Raw genomic sequence first — 23,855 nt, 5'->3', positions numbered from 1 at the left:
AACCACCCACTGGTTTTATGGGACAAAAAAAAACACTAGACCTTTACTGATTAACTGATAAAGCTTCAATATAGCATTTAAACTGCATTTCCAAAAGGTATTTTGGAACATTTCAATAAAGGTCAGCAATCCCACTTTTGGGTATATATCCAAAGGAAATGAAATCACTATCTTGAAGAGATACCTGCACTCCCATGTTCATTGCAACATTATTCACAATTGCCAAGACGCGGAAACAACCTAAGTATCCATCGGTGACATCAATGGTCAATATATATGGAATGTTACTCAGCCTTAAAAATAAAAGGAAACCCTGCCATTTGCAACAACATGGATGGGCCTTGAGAGCGTTATGCTGAGTGAAGTAAGTCAGACAGAGAAGGACAGCTACTATGTGATATCACTTAGATGTGGAATCTGAAAACATTGAACTCATAGAACAGAGAATGGCATGGTTGCCAGGGGCTGAGAGATGGGGGAAATAGGGAAATGTTGATGAGACGATGCAGAATGTCAGTTATAAGATGAATAAGTTCAAGGATCTAAGGTACATCATGGTGACTGAAGTTAACACTACTGTATTGTACCCGTAATGATACTGTATTGTACACTCGAACGTTGCTGTGAGAGCAGAGCTTTCATATTTTCACCATAACAACAACAATATAATTTATGAGGTAATAGCGGTGGCAGATGTGGCAAGATATATACACACGTCAAGGCAGATGCTTCAATCTGGTCTATGTGCAGCATCCTAATTTGTTTCTTTATAGAAATGCTTTGCTAAGAATGACTACTTACAGTAGCTGCTATTTCTTTCAATTTAACTCTCTCTGCAAAGCTAGCATGTGTATTTGTATCCTTTTTGAAGGAAGATACTTTGCAATGGGTGGTCTCTTGTCATTTTTATTCTCCTTTGCATCAATTCACAGCCAAATCAGAGGCTCAATATGGACCCTAAGTTAGAACCAGGTTAAGACTTTGTGACAACTTCTGAGTTCTCCATCTCCTTTCACTGACTCTTCTCCATCCAATAATAAAGGCAGCTGTGCTTTTATTTAGTGCTTCAGGGAACATTCAGGAGTTGCAGGTAGAGTTCCTAATAATAATACTCTGATTCCCAGAATGCTACTCTAACCATTCCTCTTCCAACTTCCAGCCTTTCTAGCAAGGTGCCACTGCCCACATCCCCATATAACCCCATTACTACAATATTACATCCAAAGCTACACCCTGACACTCAGCAGCACACGTCCATCTTAATATCTCTAGCACTTAGCACACTTCCTGGCACATACTAGATGTTTAATTAAGTATTTGCTGAGTATATAAATAAGATACACTTCTTAATGTTACATTTGCCAAAAGGTCTTACTTTATCTGACTTAATATTGGTCCTGTGATCATGTAATTTTGCTCCCTGAAGTTAATGGCATACAATGGTTTTATAAGAATAAAGGTATGTGTGCATAGGTAGATAAAGTGTTTTCAGAGTATCTCAAATCTGTCAGTTGTTATATCCTTACTATTCTGCGAAGGTGTCAGGAGTCACTTAGATGTCCTGTAGTTTTAGCTTATCTTTTTCCAGAAGTGCAACTGGTTATATTTCTCAGGTTAAATATGAAGGAAAAATAAATATTGGTATTGAGTTTTGCAGAGTGTGATTGCCTTGGTTAAAAATAAATCCTTAAAGAAAATATTAAATATTTCATAGTCATAAAATAATCTCTGTCAAAGAGAAAATTCTAATACAATACTTGCTCCTTGGAGTTCTAACATAGACATGTTGACAAGAGCATTTGAAATAATGCAGAAGACTCTGGGTTTCTCCATTAGTCAAGACTAATGTGAAAATATTTCTTTATGTCATTCAAAAATATATTCATTTTTTATTTTTATATCATAAATATTAAAAGTTAATTGAAAGTATTTATTTGGATTCACAGAAGGACAAGGGCACCCTCCCCAAATTTTGCTGTAAAACTTAAATTGCTCGAAGAAAAATAAAGTCTTAATAAAAAAAAAAAAGAACGAACAAGTAATCATGAAATTCTCTTAGCTTCTAAACATGAAAATCTCTTTGAAGGAAAGAATGCTTTTGAGAGTTGCAAAGAGTTCTGAGAACATGACAGAAGCATCTTTTTTCTTCTCTTTCTCTCTTTCCTAATGATTTTACACCATGTTGGAACCCTCATTTGCCTTACCAAATTAGAGACCTGAAAGAATTGGGTAACTTCCGTGTGCCACTGAAGCCTGGCTCTCTTGAAGAATCAAGAAAGCAGCCTCAGGACAGTTATTATTTTAGTTAACTGCTATATGGTTTCAAGTGCTGGTGCTCAGAAAGTAATCTACTCTTTCTCCTGTTTTCCCTGGGTGTATGTTGGTAATGTTCACATCCTATTTCTTTTAAATAACTCTATATCTATTAGGCGCACAAGCACTCTACAGTTATCAACTATAAACGTCTTCCAGTTACCCTCCTTCCTTAAAGGAGAGATACAATAAATGTCATTACTGGGTTTTTTTTAAATTGGGAATCTTAATGTGAATTGTTTTCTTCCCCATGTAACATCTTCTAAGAACTGTATAAAAAGCAACTTTACATATTTAAAATTATATTTTATAATCAGTTATTCAGTTTCTGTTTACTGAAAATTCAAGAATTCTCTCATCTATATAGAAGGAATATTCCTAAAGTAGTGTATGATCAAAACAAACACAAACTCTGATGGTATAGTGTGTAGAAGCCACATATTCATGTTTTTTCTCAAATGTAAAGTTCTGGCTTTAAATAATGATAGAGTAGTTTGTACTGAACTGAGCCTCCTGCTGATAAAAATCATAAACTCTGGAAAAATATTTATTGTTTTTTTTTTTTTTGAATTTTTGGCTGCATTGTGTCTTTGTTGCTGTGCGTGGGCCTTCTCTAGTTGTGGCAAGCGAGGGCTACTCTTCGTTGCGGTGCACAGGCTTCTCATTGCGGTGGCTTCTCTTGTTGCAGAGCATGGGCTCTAGGCGTGCAGGCTTCAGTAGTTGTGGCGTGTGGGCTCAGTAGGTGTGGCTCATGGGGCTCTAGCGTGCAGGCTCACTAGTTGTGCCGCATGGGCTTAGTTGCTCCGCAGCATGTGGGATCTTCCTGGACCAGGGATCGAACCCGCGTCCCCTGCATTGGCAGGCAGGTTCTTTTTTTTTTTTTTTTTTTCTAACATCTTTATTGGAGTATAATTGCTTTACAATGATGTGTTAGTTTCTGCTTTATAACAAAGTGAATCAGTTTTACATATACATATACCCCCCCCCGTATCTCCTCCCTCTTGCGTCTCCCTCCCACCCTCCCTATCCCACCCTCCCTATCCCACCCTTCTAGGTGGTCACAAAGCACCGAGCTGATCTCCCTGTGCTATGCAGCTGCTTCCCACTAGCTATCTATTTTACATTTGGTAGTGTATATATGTCCATGCAACTCTCTCACTTTGTCCCAGCTTACCCTTCCCCCTCCCCATGTCCTCAAGTCCATTCTCTACATCTGCGTCTTTATTCCTGTCCTGCCCCTAGGTTCTTCATAACCTTTTTTTTTTTTTTTTTGGATTCCATATATATGTGTTAGCATACAGTATTTGTTTTTCTCTTTCTGACTTACTTCACTCTGTGTGACAGACTCTAGGTCCATCCACCTCACTACAAATAACTCAATTTCATTTCTTTTTATGGCTGAGTAATATTCCATTGTATATATGTGCCACATCTTCTTTATCCATTCATCTGTCGATGGACACTTAGGTTGCTTCCATGTCCTGGCTATTGTAAATAGAGCTGCAGTGAACATTGTGGTACATGACTCTTTCTGAATTATGGTTTTCTCAGGGTATATGCCCAGTAGTGGGATTGCTGGGTTGTATGGTAGTTTGATTTTTAGTTTTTTAAGGAACCTCCATACTGTTCTCCATAGTGGCTGTATCAATTTACATTCCCACCAGCAGTGCAAGAGGGTTCCCTTTTCTCCACACCCTCTCCAGCATTTATTGTTTGTAGATTTTTTGATGGTGGCCGTTCTGACTTGTGTGAGGTGATACCTCATTGTAGTTTTGATTTGCATTTCTCTAATGATTAATGATGTTGAGCATCCTTTCATGTGTTTGTTGGCAATCTGTATATCTTCTTTGGAGAAATGTCTATTTAGGTCTTCTGCCCATTTTTGGAATGGGTTATTTGTTTTTTTTGATATTGAGCTGCATGAGCTGCTTATAAATTTTAGAGATTAATCCTTTGTCAGTTGCTTCTTTTGCAAATATTTTCTCCCATTCTGAGGGTTGTCTTTTTGTCTTCTTTATGGTTTCCTTTGCTGTGCAAAAGCTTTTAAGTGTCATTAAGTCCCATTTGTTTATTTTTGTTTCTATTTCCATTTCTCTAGGAGGTGGGTCAAAAAGGATCTTGCTGTGATTTATGTCATAGAGTGTTCTGCCTATGTTTTCCTCTAAGAGTTTTATGGTGTCTGGCCTTACATTTAGGTCTTTAATCCATTTTGAGTTTATTTTTGTGTATGGTGTTAGAGAGTGTTCTAATTTCATTCTTTTACACGTAGTCCAGTTTTCCCAGCACCACTTATTGAAGAGGGTGTCTTTTCTCCATTGTATATTCTTGCCTCCTTTATCAAAAATAAGGTGACCATATGTGCGTGGTTTTATCTCTGGGCTTTCTATCCTGTTGCATTGATCTATATTTCTGTTTTTGTGCCAGTACCATACTATCTTGATTACTGTAGCTTTGTAGTATCATCTGAAGTCTGGGAGCCTGATTCCTCCACCTCCGTTTTTCTTTTTCAAGATTGCTTTGGCTACTCGGGGTCTTTTGTGTTTCCATACAAATTGTGAAATTTTTTGTTCTAGTTCTGTGAAATATGCCATTGGTAGTTTGACAGGTATTGCATTGAATCTGTAGATTGACTGGCAGATTCTTAACCACTGCGCCACCAGGGAAGTCCCTGGAAAAATATTTTTAAGAAACATGTTTGGAGACATTGAAAAGCATCAACAGCAGGAATAAATTGGAGTGAATTCAACTTTTGAAAGAACTAAATAACACAGGAGGATATCTATATTTACATGGCAGCCCTCACTAGTCAGTACAGCGTACTATGACAGCTCATGCAGAAAGTCAGTTTTATTGTCTTGAGGACAAAGGATCAAGTTTGGCGCTATAAGAGTGGCTGGACGTTTAGGGGGGAAATCCCAGAAAGAAGGAAACCACAAAGGAGGGAAATCAACATACAGCTCTCCACAATCCTTGGTTGACCCCTGAACTATGCATGTGCAGGGTAAAACTCCAAGGTGGTCAGAGGAAAATAACAGCTAAAAGATTGAAACCTGCAAAGAAACTTCAACAGCTACCTGCTACACAGGAGACAGAATTACCACACCAGAGAGGCTTGGTAAACATCTTTGGCCCAGGACTAAAGGAATCACTCTGGGAATAAGGACAAAACTGAAATAGACCTATTGTTGAAAGCCTAAAAGCAAGTCCCCACAAGTTCCAGAGTTGCTATAACATACAATTCACAATACCCAGTATATAATTTAGAAATTATTATACATTAAACATGTTAAATAATCTGAAGGAAAAGACAGATATAATGGGTGAAGAAAAGAAGAATTTCGGGAGAAATAAGGAAACCTTTAAAAAAAATTTAAGAAGAACTAGATAGAAATCCTACAATAGAAAAACACAATATCTGAATTTTTTTTAAGTCATTGGATGGGATAAACAGCTGATTGAGTATAAAGAAAGAAAGAATTGGTGAATTTGAAGACAAGTCATAAAAATCATCCAAACTGAAGAACAGAAAGCAAAAAGATTAAAAATCAAATTAACACCATGTCAACAATCTGTGGAATAATAGCAAGCCAACTAAATACATACAATGGAGTCTAAGAGGCAGAGGAGAAAGAGAATGGGGTAGGAAAAAAAAAAATATATATATATATATATATATATATATATTTCCAAATTAAATCATAAACTGCAAACCCAGGAAACTTAGCACGCCAAGGAGGATGAATACAAAGAAAACCACACAGAGGCACATCATACTGAAACTGGTGGATGTCAAAAATAGAAAAATTTTTAAGCAGCCAGAGGAAAAGATGCATTATAAATGGAAAAACAATGATGAAGATGTTATCTGACTTCTTGTCAGAAACACTGGGGTCAGAAGACAATGAAGTATCTTTAAGGTGCTGAATAAAAAATATCTGTTAACCTAGAATTTATATCCAGTACAAGTATATTTCCATAATAAAAGTAAAATAAAGACAGTTTCAGGTAAACAAAAGCTGAGATAACTTGTTACCATCAAACCCATACTAAAGGAAGTTCTTCATTCTGAAGGGAAATGATACTAGGTGGAAATGTGGATCTAAATAAAGTAGAGATGAGTTAGAAGTCATAAACAGATAAAAATTATTTTTATTTTCTTAAATTTTTAAAAAGTTGATTCAGTAATAGCTGTTATGAGGTTTATAATCCATGTAAAAGTTAAATATATATTTATAGCACAAAAGATGAAACTACTAATGTAAATGGAATTATTGCAGAATTCTCATGCATGAGAATAATATTGGTTCAATACATAATCTATAAATACTGTAACTATATAATTAATAATATTATTTTGACTGTGATAAGTTAAGGATACATATTTTAATCTCTAGAACCACCACTAGAGAAAAAAAGGAGAGAAAAGAAAAAAGAGTTTAGTTAAAAAGCCAAAGGAAGAGATAGTCAATGATATATATGATGAATCAATCACTAGAATACTAAATAATACTCAGTTAACCCAAAAGAAGATAAGAAAGAAGGATCAAAAAACACAAAGAGCAGACTGGAGAAATACACAACAAATAGTATATGGGTGTGTTCGAGGCTCAGAGAGAAAGCTCTAGTTTTCTAAGGAGAAAGAACAGAAGGATTTTACCTTATTTTAGTTTAATTCAAAACATGTAGAATGTATGGCATGACAGCGGGGAAGAGCATTAGAAAGAGATTTTTTTCTCTCCTTTGTATAAATGGCAGAAATGAATTCTTGATCTTGAAAGGAGATTGCTTGGTAGAGTAGAAGAAATCCAGTCCCTCTGACGGAGGCAACCCTGAGTGTAAGTCCTAATGCGAACCATTAACTTGCCTGTGACCTTGGGTAGTTACATTAATCCTGTGGAGCAGCTTTCTCATCTATAAATGGAACTTCTGATGCCTTTCTCATGAGTTGTTATAAAAATTCACTAAGATCACAAATATAAAGTGCCTGTGACAGCAGAGGGGTTTCAAAAATGTTATCTCGCTTTCTCTCAGGCCAAATCCACAATTACCGAACATACACAAAATGGGGACACAGTCAGAATTTTTAGAGAAAAATACAGATATGAGAATAGCTTTGCTATTGAACTGTAATTGGTGCCTTTTAATTGATCTCTGGCTATCATTATAACTCTCCTCTTGAGCACTACCTGCCTTCTCTTTCATTGTTTTCAATCTTCCGTTAAATATCACATCCTGTTTTATATCCATGACATAGAAAAAAGTATATATCCACAGAGTTCTCTCTGCTTGATTTCCTTTTCCTTCTACTGAGTATGTTTTTTGCTTAAAAGGAAGAATAGAAAGGAACCTAGAGGATGGTAATCAAAATAAACTATGTTTCTTTCTGAAAGTATTTCCCAAGTCATGAATTTGTGTCATTTCAGTATTGGCTTTGAGCAAATTCAACCTGTTAAGGACATATTCTGGGTTCGTTATTCCTAAGTGTGATGGTTTAATGTCCCGCTCCATGCTTTTCAGAAAAACCAGGCTCAAAAGAAAATCTTTTTGACCTTCAAGTGTGCAGGATTTTGCTCTTTGTGCAAAAAGAGCCTTTTGTCCAGCCAATAAAGTGCAGTTCCCCACCTCGCTAATAAGATTACTGTCACTGAAATGAAATATGAGATCTAGACTCACCAGTTTGTGTTGCTTCAGAATTCTGCCCAAGGGAATACTTGTTCATTATGTTAGCGCTTTAGAAATCAGGGGAATTGGGAAAAAAAAAAAAAAATCACTAACCCCATGCAGTTTCATTTCCTTCCCATAATGTTACTATGGCAACTCCACATCCTCTCTCCTTCTCTCCTGTCCAACTGCATATGCTGCCTTTCTTGAGGCAGCCTCCCTTGAGCCTCAAGAATTGCCTTTGTCAAGCAGTTTTCAACTGGAGGTCAAAACTATATACTGTCCTATATGGTTGAAGAACTGCGTTTTAGTCTAGGACCCATTCAAAGTGACACTGTACATTAATTGTAAATTTCCAGGGATTGGGAGCAGCTAAGAATCCTTATTTTGTACTGGGAAAAGCATTCCTCTAATTTTAAGGAAAGGAGTTCTCTGCTATGTAAACCAGTTCACTACTGTGTTGCAAAACACAATATCCACAATAGCTTTTTTAAGCTTACAATGTTCTGAATTACAAAGAGGAAAAAATCTTAGAGCAAGTATTCTCATATTTCTCTTACTTTCATATTCTTTTTTTATTGAAGTATAGTTGATTTCAGTGTTGTGTTAATTTCTGCTCTACAGCCAAGTGATTCAGTTATATATAATATATATATTCTATATATATATATATTCTTTGTCACATTCTTTTCCATTATGGTTTATCACAGGATATTGAATATTGTTCCCTGTGCTATACAGTAGGACTTTGTTGTTTATTCATTCTATATATAATAGTTTGCAGCTGCTAATCTCAAACTCCCACTCCATCCTTCCCCCACCCCTCCTCCCCCTGGGCAACCACAAGTCTGTTCTCTGTGTCTGTGAGTCTCTTTCTATCTCGTAGATAAGTTCCTTTGTATTGTATTTTAGATTCCACATATAAATGATATCATATGGTATTTGTCAGAATTTCTCTTTCTGACTTAACTTCACTTAGAATGATAGTCTCTAGTTCCATGCATGTTGCTGCAAATGGCATTATGTCGTTCTTTTTTTATGGTCTTACTTTCTTATTCTTAATGCTAAGAAGACTAAGTCATATTCTTCAGTGTAATTCCAATTTATAAGTCACTTATCTATTGAAAATTTTATTTTTGGGGGACAGTAAGATATTATAATAGCACTTCTGACACACAAAATCAGTCTAGTCTTAAACATAAAGGATAAGAAGGAAAGGAATTATTAAGCAACTAACTAGAAAACATTTTTAAAAGACTAGCCCAAAAACCCATTCATTCACCCACTCATTCATTCATTCACTCAGTCATTTTTAGTAAGCAACTTTCACCAGCATGACACTGAGTTACCTTCTCTGTGAGATTCAAGTATCCCTTTTAAGCTAGTAACTTTGTCGTCAGAAACAGACTCATTGGAATGATAATGCAAGCTCACAAAGACTAAAATACCAAGTAAAAAGTCCTAGGTTCCCCCAAAGAGGTTCAGATAAAATATGAGGGGAATCCTGATGGTAGAATGGTTATGTCTAGCTTTCGGAAAGTCTTCAAAGAAAAACTGTACTTTAAACGATAAGGATTTGGATCTTGGCGAAAGTAGAAAGGGAACGTCAAGGTACATGAAGTAGTGTGTGCAGAGCAGAGAAACTAGAACATGAGAGGCTTTCTCCAAGAACTGCGAAGAGTTTAATTGAGGTAGAACAGAAGGGAATTAGGGGAGAGTCAAGTGTCGCAGCAACTGACTGGACGGCTTTGAATGCTAACCTGAGGAATTTAGACTTGGCGGAGGAATGAATGACAGTTATGAAAGATCTTTTTGAACACAGGGGTATCGTGATCAGAACAGTCCATCAGGAACATGAATGATAAGCCACACCTATTTCAAAGCCAGAGAAATTAGTTCAAAATTTAAATGTTTACTTCCCCCCCACACACACAAAATTGGTATTAAGTGATGTCAATGCCTGCTTTTTTTTTTTTTTAACTGAACTGTGAATCACTACGTGGCAGATCCTTTTCCAGCTCCCCGTGGTTTAGCTGGTCGTGTCGGTCTTCGTGACTGTAGAGACTGTGGTGCTAATTAAAGATCTTACATTAACTCTAGGCACTAGTTTTCCGCTGACCTGTGACTGTCCCAGCAGCCAGGCCGGCACTGTCTGTGCCGCCAGACAGTCGTGACATCTTGTACAGCTTCCTGCTGAAAGCGCTCTCTCCTGCCAGGCTTCTGGCTATTTGAAGAGCCATGCACCTTTGAAAAGTTTCAAAGCAAATTTGCAGAAGATCCAAAGGAGTCAGCCATTTGCAATCAATGTTTAAAATACTGCAAGTAAAACTACAATTGCAAGAGCTATGCTTCAGGTAGTTCTTTGCAGTTGAGCAAGGACGATGAGGCCTTCCTTGGGGAACTCGAGGACTTTATCATTGAAATGAGGTGATAAAAGGCGCAGTGGCTAGAATGGAAAGCCCTTCACAGCTCTGACACTGCAGAAAAAAATCACCTTTCCTGGCTGAGTCTCCAGATTCTATAAGTTTTTAATAAATAAACACCAGAGATCAGAGGTAGCAGCTGCAGAACGTAGATAAAAGAAGGCGCTGAGTGGCTGAAAGTTTGAGCAGAGGGGCTTTGTCTTAATAACTCCTCCCAAGGTATGCCTTATTTGTCCTGCAGTCAGCACTGGCCTCATTCTGAATTCAGCCCATGCAGCCTTGGATGAGTCATTGAACCTCATTGAACCTCAGAGTCTTCATGTGCAAAAAGAAGATCGTACCTTCCGTATAAGGGTAGTTGTGAGAATACAATGATCAAATGTTTTGGATTTGCTTCAAAACAATATAAGAAAGGAGAAGAGGTCAAGATATAGATGAATCAAGGTGGATCCTAAGGTGACATTTATTGATGCTGTCGACCAGGTACCTAGACGCTCATTACACTACACAGTCTACTTTAGTCTGAAATATGTTTGAAGTTTTTCATAACTAAAACTTTTTTAAAAAGATGAAGTCAGCAAAAATATATGTCTGTAAGGAGCAATGTACTTCAAAGGATTAAGGGGTTGAGATAGATTTTACTCTTAGATAGCCAAACACTTTGTTATTCAGTATGTAGGATTTTCCTTGGGGGAAGATCATTTTCAAAGATAAATGAGTTTTCAAAGATAAATAATTTTATGTCTGTGACCATAGTTTGAAAATGCCTGTACATATTGTCACCCCTTATATCATAGAGTCTACTTATGAGAAAATGAGAGAATTAAAGTTGACCTTTTAGTTCATAAAAGGCAATCACATTCAGAGAATGTGAAATTTTTTGTGTGTTGCAAGGTAGATGTGATTATTGTATTATTTCTCCTTCAGATATTTTCAGGTTTTACATTACTGGGAAGACATTTGGCCTTCATGGTAACTTTTAATTTATTCTCAGATTTTATTTTATTCTATTTTATTAAGAAAATGCTGTTTCCAACTTGAAAGACAGTTATATTGCTTAACTTTGCTTTAGAAGAGCAAATGTTTTAAATCAGCATAAAAGGTAGAACATTTAAACATGCTCAAAATATACAAACCAGCTCATGTCATATTTGCAATTCAAATCTCATTTTTCAAGGAATTTTAATTCTACTGAGATTTAGCTAGTAGTTTAGAAATAAGATTGTACCTTATTGATTATATATTAGGATAATTAGGCTTACTTTCAAGATCTGCTCACACAATCTAGAAAGTGATTTGAATACATTAAATCAACTTTTGATGTATTTTAAAATGTGACTATCCTTAAGGTAGGTATTAAGTGTCAACAGCAGGAATCTTCAAGTTGGGGAACACATAAGCCAGGGTGTGTGAAAACTTCTCCATACGATTTGGAGCCACTTAGATAGTTTTAAGTGAATAAATTTCCACTTCCTCATCTCCCTGTTAATTCTCCTATCCCACCTATTGTTTTAATACAGTAGCCCTTCTCGTTAGTCCGTTAGTCCGAAGGAAAGGCCTAACTCTAACTGTAAGCCACAAGGCCCCAGGGTGCAAAACCTCTGAGGGGAAGGGGAGATGGAGAGGGGGAAAAGGGAAGAGTTGAAAATACTGGTGTCCTATTAAGAACTCAGGAGTCTGGTGATTAGATAAGCAGTTCTCTGCATATCAAATGCTTAGAAATCCTATTGCTGCCAACAAAAAGGAAGGACCTAATGGTCCTTATGTCTTATGATGGATCATTGGAAGAAATCTTTGATGAAAGTTTATTAAGTGATTTTTGGCATGTAATTCAGGAGTTTAGAGAATTAGTGGCACTGCCAAAACAGAAGTCCAACTACTTATTTATGCAGACAAGATGTCTTAGCACTAGCATTTATAAAAACAAAAATTAGGGAAGTATTGATGCTGAACCCTGTCTCATATTAGCAATAAATAATACTCATTAGCAGATCCATGAACTAGTTGTGAAAAAAATACATCTCATTCAGAGAGGAATTTTTAATAAATTGTTACTCTTGCTTCATAATCATAAAATGTGTAATGTATTTTTGCTGTTTTGATCCATTGTGTTTGAATAATTATAATGCCAATCAGGAGATTTATTTTTGATACTTAAATAAAGGCTTATGTTCTCAGGAAATCTTTAAACCTTTTTAAAAAATAAATTTATGTATTTTTGCAGCAGGCAAATATGATACCGTAATCAATAAAAAACACTCAAGCATAAAACTATATTACATGAAGATAAAATTATATGGGGGAAGTGGAATGGAAATAGACATGCAGGAGCAAAAAGGACCAATGTAAAATTTCTGTTACAAATTCCTGTTTTAAAGATTTGTGTATTTTTTAAAATGGTGGCTATCAAATTACTTATAGTGTTTAGATTCCATTGGATAGTCGAAAGAGTAGTGGAACAGTTATATTTTTAAATGTCAGTTTTGTGTGGAATCACACCCTTGGCAACGACTTAAACTTATGAAAAATTCTGTCCTCTAGTTGAAAGTATAAAATTGTTTTATGAGATACATGCGTAAATGTTTGAAGCTCGCTGGTCCACAGCACGTTGGATGCCGCGCCGAATCTTGACCGAATGCACTCATTTATAGAATTTCCCGTCAACTGTAATTGAAGATGTTGCCTTGTTTGGTAGGATGGGCTGACGCCACTGCACTGTGGAGCGAGGAGTGGCCACGAGCAGGTGGTGGAGATGCTGCTTGATAGAGCTGCCCCCATTCTCTCAAAAACCAAGGTAATTTCTCCCCAGGTGTTCGGTCATCACACTGTATTTAGCTTTGAATCCCCTGACCGGTTATTTCACCCAGCCTTTCAATCACATAGAAAATGCCATAGTTTGAATTTAGCAATTAGCGTGGCTCTGTGCACCCAATCTTTGGTGACCCTCAAGATTAAGTTTGGGTTTATGAGGCCTTCAGATGCATGCCCTCTATCACCAGGTCATTTGTGTGTGTGTTGCTTTTGTTTTTATTTTGTTTTGTTTCAGGAACAGTTACTGCTTGCTTTTATTCTATGAAATTTTCATAGCTCAGGAATGATTGCTTGTTAGGGAAAGAAAGACTGCAAGATCTACAGTCTAAAGCCTGGGTGCTGGTGCACTTTCTCCAGCCCCTCAGTTTATTTCTGGAGAGTTCACAGACTATTAAAAAGGCCAAGATATCATTTAACTGAAAAAGACTGGAAACTTTGGAAAGACTATACCTTGCTTGGGCCTTTGGAAAAGTTGACATATCTGAAGGGAATACATGGTGATGGCCTGAAAAGAAATAATGTTTTACTAAGTGTCTTCTGGATTTTTAAATGGTAAAACCATTTGACAGTATTTGAAAAAGAGAATATTTGTAAATAAATTTTGGGACATATAAAAACTACCTCAGAGTCATTACTGTTTTTATAAATCAAACCAGTGATTTTTTGAAGCTATGTTAAGCTTTATAAAGAGCCCTAATTTCTAAACGTTAACAAAAAAAAAACCCAAAAGAACATATTACTCCTGTTTGTACTCTGGTCGGTGTTTACTCAACAACTCTAGTGAAGATGGACAGGGTCAAGTTGGTCTGAACAATTCCATCACTCATTTGAAATGCAGGGTTTAGATTGGTGAGCTGCTGGAGATATTATCCAACAGAATTAAGCAGCCACTATTTTTCACTGCACATGATGACATCTTGGACTTTTGAGTGCTTCTCATCTGAACCATTCTGTTTGTTGTTTTTCCTTTCACATAGTCCGTATCTATCTTCTCTCCATCCCACTGCTATCTTTGAGCTACATCATCTTCCTGAACCATCATAATCACTTCCTCACTGGTCCCCCACTTCCTCACCTGCTCCTTTCCAATCCAGTTCCCATTTTGCAGTCAGAGTGGCCATATAAACTGTCAACCAAATCATGTCCACCTCCTGCCTAAAAAGCCTCCAAGTAATTCCCGTCGTTCTCTTTAAAATTAATTTTTATTTTATCAGAGCAGTACAGGCACAATTAAAAAGCAAATCATTGTCTCGTCATTCTTCTCCTAGTGTTCATCTCAGTCTCTATTTGCCTTTTTTTCCTGAGAAATCTCCATGACTTTTTTCTTTGATGCTTTTAATATGCAAGAACATTTTCTTGTCCTCTGAGAGCTCCTTTTCTTAAAGCATCCAGTTCTTGTTTTATGGATGCTATACATTCTTCTGCCTTTTGGAGAACATTCAAGGTGACATTTCTTTAAAATTCCTTCTGCCTCTCATCTGTCCCTAACTCCTCAGATTTCCTTTTTTCTCTTTGTTGTCTTTGGCTCTCTTTTTCATGATGGGGGTTGCCCACGAGTGTCTGTACCTGACCGTGTCAAGCACTCACCTTTGAGTGAAAGCTCCATGAGAGTGTGGGCAGGGCTTCTCTCAGGTGTATCAGGTGGTGGTGGGTTGGAGGGGTCCCCAGCGTCAGGATAAATTGCCCTTTTCTCTGGAAGGTTCGGTTTTTTTGAGGGATGAGTCCTCTAACCTTTTGCCGTGTACATCCAGATGAATACATTGACTAAGAAAAAGGAAAAGGAGCTGTCATTCTCCTGGTCCTCTATGCATACCTTAATCATAACAATGATAACAACATTTACATAGTTGTTGTTACATTTACTATAAACCAGGCTCTAAGCACTTTACATATATTAACCCAGTTACTCCCCACAACAACTCGATGAGGTACTGGTTCTACTATTATGCCCTTTTTATAGATGAGGAAACTGAGACCCAAAGAGAGAAAGTAACTTTCTCGAGATGTCTCAGCTAGTGGCAGACCAAGGATTTGAACCCAGGCAGTCTCACTCTAGAGATCATACTCTTAACACCTATGCTGTCCTTCCTTCTTCTGTGAACACCTGTTCTCAGTCCAGAGGCTAACCACTGCCCTCCACTCTGCCCCAGCCTCCACATCCAGAATCTCCAGAAATTCAATTCCTGGTTTCCTGCAAGGTATGAGGGGGCAGTCATCTGGCTTTGCTGGGTTGGAAGGGCTTGGAGACCTGACCACTCCATAGGCAGCTAAACCAATCCTGCTTTTGGCCCCAAGCCTCATCTTTATCCTCCCAGGTACTATGTTTCCGTATTGTCTGCCTTTTGGGCATTTGAGAGGTAAATCCTTTGTCTTTATTTTACCCCGTGGTATACTGGAGCCTGTTGTGTACATCTCTTTCCAGTTCCATATTCAGTAACATCATGTCGATAGCTTGAAATCGGTCATAGCATAGAGGTCTTTACACCTTGGAAATTGGCAAATGCCATATCTCAGGGCTCTTCTTCAAAGAGCTATTGTGAAACATTTACCAGCACACCACGGATTATACCCCTCAACAGGCACTTAGGTGTCAGCCTTTTCCTCTCTGCTGGCTGAGGTAACACTTAAAATCTTTTCTCGTATTCCAAAGTTTATAGACATCACACATCTATTTTTGTTTCCTTTGCCATGTTGTGTGAGTGTGTGGGGGTGCATGCCCTGTGGGTTTTACCTTTTGAATTCCGTTCATGTTTTTTAGTGGAGTTTGTGAAAGGATGGATAAACACGCATGTCACATCTACCATGTTTATCTGGAAGTTGCCCCGCCCACTGCACTGAGAATTCCTTACCAGAATCTGACCACCTCTCTGCCTCATCTCTCTTTCTGGTCCTTACCTTCTTCTAGCCAAGCAGCCTTCTTTCACTTCCTAGAATACACCAAGTCTGTTCTCATTTCCCATTCCCTCAGACTGACCTCTCTCAGTCTGTCCCAGAGCTCTGCAGTCTTCACACATTTCTCAACTCAAATGTCGTCTTCTCAGAGAGGCCTTCTTAGTTTCTTTACCTGTTTGCTGTCTCTTTCTTCAGTGAAATGAAAACAAGAACTTTGTCTTATTCAGTGCACTACCCCAAGGACCTAAATCAGCACCTGGCACATAGGAGACCTTCACCAAATATTTGTTGAATGAATAGTAAGCGAATGAAGGCATTCCGAACTTTAAGACCGTCTGTCTAATTCTTTAAGACTTTCATCTTTCTGAGCTAAGAAAAACCATCACACTGGATCCATGTTTTTAGCTTGATGACAATGCCATACATAGTATGACCCCTCTCCACACGGCAGATGATCTTTCCTTTCTTCTGGTCCTTCCCCAGTGACCTATAAGTTACCCACTCATATGTGGTTGTTTTGTGTATCATTCGAGAATTTCCTTCTTTCATTGACACAGCCTCCCATTTCTACTCTCCAGTAAGTCATTTGTTCTCTCACATTTTGTTTCTTTGTTTACTTCGTGTTTTCCTCTAAGACTGTATCAAAACATAAAGCGGAGGAATGTTTTGGCAGGAAATAAACAAGTGCATATGCTTGTGGGTGGCAGTATCTCAAATGAGAAATGTTCCCCTCCTTTGTTGCACCTTAGTTTCTACTTTGGTTCAAAATGCTGGAGTGGAATTTTTTAGGCAGAAATATTCTGCTTGACTGGCAGTGTGTGAAGGCTTTAAATTTACATAATTATTTATGGAGCTCTTTCTATATATACAAGGCTCTCTGCTGGGCAATATGGGGAAATTATAACCCATGAGCCTCCTGCTTTCAGGAGACAAAAATAGCTGAAATACATGACATGGTGAGTGAATGATGCCATGAAAGTGGCCAAAGGAAGGCTTGCTTTTTTTCCCCCTTGAACTCTTGTTTTATGTCATTCAGATAAATGAGGGGAATTTAACTTGGCCCGGAGGATTCAGAAATACCTAGTTCATTGGTGCATATTTAGTATATCATTATTTTCAAAGTTCAGTGATGGTGATTTTTTTGGAAACTGAATTTACCGTCACTTTTCCCTCCCACGTAGGTTAAACTAGGTTACAGTAATTACTAGAGCCTCTCTTGATAACTGGATTCTCTAGGAACTTCCCAGGCTCCAACACTTTGTCTCCATTTTTAAAGGAAGCGTGCCTGGAAAGACTGATATCTTAATACCTTGTTTTTGCCTTCATCAGAAAACGTGTGTTGAATGCTAAATGTCACTCCAATCTTTTTAACGGTTTTAGTTACCTTTGACCCCTCTCATGCCTTCTCTCAGCTCTCTAAATGAATTTTTTACTTATCCATATTGCATATGATGACCTGTCATTGAACCCAATTGATTTAAACTGAGGCAAGCGTTAATTAGTTAATGAGTTCGTCACAGTCTTGCCTTTCCTCGCCATAGACACGTGGGAGCACCAGATTGATGGAAAAGGGCAAAGTTTTCCTTTCTACATTGATGTGAGATGAAATGTGTTGTATTCAGATCTTTTTTCTAAAAATTGATCAATATAATATTCAATATCAAGCATTAATAACACAGGAGCACAAAATAAAAACCAGTCTAGTGAATACCATTCTGTTTCTGCCTTTATTTTATCCTTTTCAGTCTTTTGTTGTTATCAGTACTTTTTTTATTGAAGTACAGTTGATTTCCAATTTTCAGTCTTAAATATTAAGAATTCAAATTCACTGGAAATGCAATCAATAGTGGACCTTAGTGCAATTCACACTATTTTTTTAAATCAGAAAAAGAAATTATCGTTGAAAATTTATTTTTGATTGATATAAGAAGTAGGAGGACTGGTTTGGAAAGTAGCTGCAGTTCAAAACAGTTGCCACAAAACCTTTTAATAAGAGAAGGTATTTCCGTGTGCAAATCTAGGGTTTTCATCTGTTCACACTTGTACTGTATTTTGTGTTGGGCATATTCACATTTGTAAAGGTAAACCAATAAACTCCGCTTGTCTTCTGTGTTCCAGAATGGATTGTCTCCACTGCACATGGCTACACAGGGGGATCATTTAAACTGCGTGCAACTTCTCCTCCAGCATAACGTGCCCGTGGACGACGTCACCAATGACTACCTGACTGCGCTGCACGTGGCGGCCCACTGTGGCCATTACAAGGTCGCCAAGGTTCTCTTGGACAAGAAAGCTAACCCCAACGCCAAAGCCCTGGTGAGTAGCTTAGCTCACAGGTCCAGCCTGTGTTGTCTTGCTGACCACATGCTACCCCTGCATGTAAAGGGGTTCCTTTTCAGGACGTGAAAATGGAAGGTCTAGTTAAGTGAAGTGTACTTCTTGTCAACCTTCAAATGGCCTTCTGGAAAATCTGTAAACCCTTCTATTTCCAACATAAGCAAGACTGGTGAGGCTAAATCATTAACTTCTTTATGGTCACACTCGTGATTCTCTTACGTAAATAAACCCGAAGACCGTACAAGTACAAGAGGACTGAGCTGGTCAACTTATCTTCTGGTAGGTAAAGTGATAACTGTGAATTAAAAGTTTTTTGTGAGATCTAAAAATACGAGGCAGAATGATCAGAAAACTTCATCTTAAACATGAAAGGTCTAGGAATTTGTGAGCAGAAATTCGACATGAGGATGTTAAACATGTAAGGTAATGAGATATCACCGGTCATTGTTTCCTCAAGATGCGAATCAAAAATTTGGTCTAGTTTGTAGCCTTAACTCCTAGAATGACATGCTGCTTTAACCTTGAGCTTTGCTATCTAGTGTGGTTTTCACAAGGAGATGGTGTTTGTTGTCTTTAGAAAAATAAATGGTCCCAAGTTAGTAAGCTGTTTAAATTTAGTTCAGAAGAAAGCACTCATGTTTAGGAAAAAAATATGTCACCAAGTGCTAGGGAAAACGTGTGCGTTTACTAGCAATTTTGCGGTAAAGGCTGTCATCTGATCAACCATTTTAGGAAGGGTCTCTGCTCCCTTGCGGCTCATATGGTCACCTCTGGCACTCTGTGGGCCCTGAGATTTGGAGTGGGCAGGAAAGGATGGGCAGAGAGGAGCCCTCCAGACCCCAGGCAGCTCCATCACCACCGTAATTCTAAATGCTTTTCCTGGAGCAGCATTTTAAGAGCTGTTGACTGGCCCAAGACATCAAACATAATCTTTGAATTCTGAGAAGGGAGGAAAAGAAATGAGCAGTCATGACTTATTTTTCCACACAAGAAAAAAAGCCTTACAACAGGGTGTGGGCTCTCATCCTCGTTTTCCTCTGACTGAAGATTTCACAGCATTAGGAGGCTCTGGGGGTTGTAGACAGTCACCCCCGGATGGACTACGGCCTGGCAAATGGTCTCAAAACCTCCATAGAAGCACTCGCGGTGACTTTGACCGAAGCTTGCGTGCTGGGCCCTGATGTTCTGTAGTTCTCTGTGGCGACAAAAATATGCTCCATGGTCTGTCTCACTTAGCAGGCAGTACAGTTTGGTAAGTAATTTGTTTACAAAGCAGGTTCTTTTATTAGATTAAACATTAAACCAAATGATCCAACTAATGTTGGGTTGTTTAACTTTCTGCTTCCTTGGAGTAAGCACCTACTTGAATCTTAAAACTTGGAAGAAATAAAAACATTTCAGAACAGGTCTTGAAGTTGTTTTTAAATGCAGCAGAGAAGTCACAATGGGCAGTGGTGAAGTTTTGGCTGTGAGGACACATTTTGGCCGAGGTGTTTTTAGTCTGTGTTTGAAAGGAGGTAGAGGAGGGACATATTCGGAAAATAAATTCCAGAATAAAGTAGTCTAAGAAGACGCGTGACCATTTTGCCTTAACTACCAGGAGATTCTGACAAAAATTTGCTTCCTGTTCGTGATTAGCAGGGCACCTTGGGTTCCTGGGAGCAGGTAGACTACCTGTGCTTCCAGAAAAGAATCTGTATTCGGTTTAACCCCTCGTTGTTGCCGCTCATTTCCAAATCTTTACACAACGTCACTTTTGCAAAAATATTTTACCATATGCAGTGGAAGTAGATCTCAACGGAACGTAATCCAGTAGGTCTGTGTCTTTTTCCCTTGCAGAATGGCTTTACCCCTCTCCATATTGCCTGCAAGAAGAATCGAATTAAAGTAATGGAACTCCTTCTGAAACATGGTGCATCCATCCAAGCTGTAACCGAGGTGAGAAGAGGAGGATTTCTGGGGTTCCCCGTGCACAGCCTCAGCAGACAGAGGCCCAGTGCCCTCCCTGATGACCAGCTAGTTTTGCTGTGTGTGGTTGTCATACTACTTTCTGAACCCTTCACCCAAGGGGCTGCCATTCCTTAGGAGAGCAGACAAGAGTGGGAGGAGAGAGCAAATACATCACCATGACGAGAAGCATAACCCAAGCACATGTGTCGTGCTCAAGGCGGGCGGGGGGACGGGGGGGGGGTTGCCATCACTCCAAGCGTAATTTACATGAAATCCATTCATGCACTGCTTCTCAAATCCTGTAATGCAGTGCTTAGGGGTGGTTTTGCCCGCCACGAGGCATTTGGCCACGTCTGGAAGTATTTCTAGTTGTCACAACTGGATGGTGCTACTGGCATCTAGTGGACAGAGGCCAGAGACGCTACTAAACATTCTACAGTGTACAGCCCAGCCTCCAACAACAAAGAATTATCTGACTCAAGATGTCACGTGTGCCACGGTTGAGAACCCCTGCACAACATAACCTCTGCATACCGATGAAGTGAGGATTGCTCTCAGGAAAAACTCAGAATTAACGAAACACAGAGTTGCTGACGTTAGTAAAAGGGTAGCTCTCGGTTTCTTTCAGACAAACTGACATAGAACTCAGAGAAGCGATTTATTGGGATCAGGGCTGAGCCTGCAACATGCAAACCAAGCCTGGCATCCGCTTCCCTAGGCTGCACTCCCTTTTGTTCACTCCATATCGCTGCACCCTCCATGCGTCACGCCCCTCCCTTTCCAGGCTAGTCCTGCATGTCTTTCAGGACCAGATCTGGGGCTGCCTTCTCCAGGAATCCTCCCCTAACCCTTGGCCTGGGCCAGGAGCTCCTCCTTGGGACCATCACCACATCCTGTGCATATTTCCGTCACAGGTCTTGTCCAGCTGGCTTACTTATGACCGAGCCACTCCCCTCCACGCCGACCTAAAACTGCAGGCTCCACCAAGGCAGGCCAGAGTCTTACTGGTCTTAATATACCCGCAACACAGTGGATGCCATAGTAGATCATTCAGTAAAGTTTTGTTGAATGCAGCCATGAAGACTCTAGGATTTGAAGCTAACGTAAACACTAAGGTCTAGTCCAGTCATTGTTGCTTTGCCTCAGTTTCTCATCTGCAAATGAAGTATTTGCCTTGATTTGTAACACAACTTTGAAATACTAAATGATAGAAAATATTAATACCGATTTGCTCTTTTCTGAGTCTTCTGGCTTCCTGGCAGGCACCCAGTTATTTTCATTATAAAATAGTAAGTTTATTCTCAGTGTGTGGCAGCCCTTTTTAAAGATCAAAGCGGGCTCTGAAATAAAAGATTTTTCACTGGCGTCTGAATAAGTGTCCAGAGATGCCAGCCTGTGATGAGACACTTCCACTGCCAGCCCTGTACTCCCTCGGAAAGGCGGTGCAGACCATATCCTAACAACTCCCCCTGCTGATGGGAAAAGGTGCCGAATTATAACAAAATTCTCCTTCCCCCTGTTTTCCTCAGTTCCCACTATTTGAAGTCTGGGCAACCAAAATTCTACCTCTTCTGTCTTCTATCTTACTTTCATTGTATAGAATTCCTTTAACGTATTTTTTGACATTACTCAAATTTCTGTTGAAATTAGTTGTCTCCTTCTCTCTCAGCTTTTTCTAGCCATATTATTTTTTTCCAAATTATGATGTTCATGGTATAAGTGGGATTAAATTCTGAAAAACTGAAAATGAAATCATTTTATGCAAGAAGCACCAGTGGTTGGGGGGGGTGGTGTGTGAAGAGGACTTTGAAGCATACATGAAAATTAAGGTCTAGTCTAGTGACCATTGTTCTATTTGCCTTAATTATATCACCTTAATTTATAATATGCAGAAAGATAAAAATTTAAATGATTGGGACAGTTAATGCTGATCTGCTCATTTCTTAGAGGGATGGCTTTGTGTTCCCACCCTGCTCTTTCACGTGTAATATAATCAGTTATTCTGAGAGCATGGGAGTCCTTATTAAAAGGCCAGAATAGGATCTGAAATAAAAATTGACTTTTTGCTATTGTGTATGTAATCACACAAGTGTCCCCCCTCCACACACAGACACACACACACACACACACACACACACACACACAGTCATATGGATAAGGAAGGCTTAGTAGCAGAGGGGAAAAAACCTTCAAGGTACTTCTGTAAATATTTTTTATAGAGCTATATAAAATGTGTGAAAGGAATCTTTCTTCTTTAATGGTTATGACATAGGCCTTTCGTAATCACGGAACGTGCTTTAGAGAAATACTGAATATTGATACATTTGCCTTATAGAATCTATGACGTAATGGTGATGTCTTGGTGTTTTCTGATCTGATCAATAAATTGGTTATCTTAGCCTGGATGGATGGATGGCAGGTAGGCAGGCAGGCAGGCAGACAAACCCTTTTTAAAATAAGCCAACAAACTGACATTTCCCTCTTTTCCCCCAGTCGGGCCTTACCCCAATCCATGTTGCTGCCTTCATGGGGCATGTAAATATCGTGTCACAACTAATGCATCACGGAGCCTCACCAAATACCACCAACGTGGTAAGTATCCTTTGAACAAAGCAGGTCTAATTGTGAGCATTTATGAAACTGGAAACGATTGCTCTCAATCTACTTATTTTTGTTATAGGTAAATTAATTCCCATTTAACTTGAGTACTTAAAAGGGCAGAATTTTGAAAATACCTGCGGTTTCCTTTATGTCAAAGGCAAGATCCATTCGATCACTAGCTGGTCACAAATTGCTAAGACTTAGGGACTGTGTATATTACTACTGAATATTATGCTTTAAAAAATAAAGTTTTGTGGGCGGGGAGAGTTTTTTTTTTTCAACAGAAGCATGTTGCATGCACGATGGACCTAGAGATTATCATACTGAGCAAAGTAAGTCAGAAAGAGAAAGAAAAATGCTGTATGATATCACTTATATGTGGAATCTAAAATGTGACACAAATGAACTTATCTACAAAACAGAAACAGACTCACAGACATAGAGAACAGACTTGTGGTTGCCAAGGGGGAGGGGGTTGGGGGAGGAATGGATTGGGAGTTTGGGATAAGCAGATGCAAACTATTATATATAGGATGGATAAACAACAAGGCCCTACTGTATAGCACAGGGAACTATATTCAATATCCTGTGATAAACTGTAATGGAAAAGAATATGAAAATGAATATATATATGTATAACTGAGTCACTTTGCTATATAGCAGAAATTAACACAACATTGTAAATCCACTATACTTGAATAAAATTTTTTTAAAAAATAAGTGTTGCATGTTGAGAAGGTGGTTCCAACACTCTCCTTATTGTGATTTCAAGTAACTTCAAAGTAATTTCTCTTCAGCGTGCTCGACAACGTTATCGCAAACCCATGGAACTCAGTTCATTATTGGATGTTGTTGTTTTCCCACACT

General features: G+C 38.6%; 1 protein-coding gene across 1 annotated transcript in view; it reads left to right on the top strand.

Annotated features, from left to right (window-relative positions):
* ANK3 (ankyrin 3) overlaps window positions 1-23,855 on the top strand; it is a 299,966-nt gene that overhangs the window by 160,564 nt on the left and 115,547 nt on the right. Inside the window, exons 9-12 of the mRNA XM_057530616.1 lie at window positions 13,093-13,191; window positions 18,219-18,416; window positions 20,277-20,375; window positions 22,881-22,979. Of these exons, the coding sequence (XP_057386599.1) occupies window positions 13,093-13,191; window positions 18,219-18,416; window positions 20,277-20,375; window positions 22,881-22,979 (495 nt within the window). The remainder of the gene's footprint in view (window positions 1-13,092; window positions 13,192-18,218; window positions 18,417-20,276; window positions 20,376-22,880; window positions 22,980-23,855) is intronic.

The sequence above is a fragment of the Balaenoptera acutorostrata genome, chromosome 16 (assembly GCF_949987535.1).
Source record: "Balaenoptera acutorostrata chromosome 16, mBalAcu1.1, whole genome shotgun sequence".
NCBI lineage: Eukaryota > Metazoa > Chordata > Mammalia > Artiodactyla > Balaenopteridae > Balaenoptera > Balaenoptera acutorostrata.
Note: the sequence above shows the minus strand (reverse complement) of the source record. Positions and strands in the feature narration are given on the sequence as shown.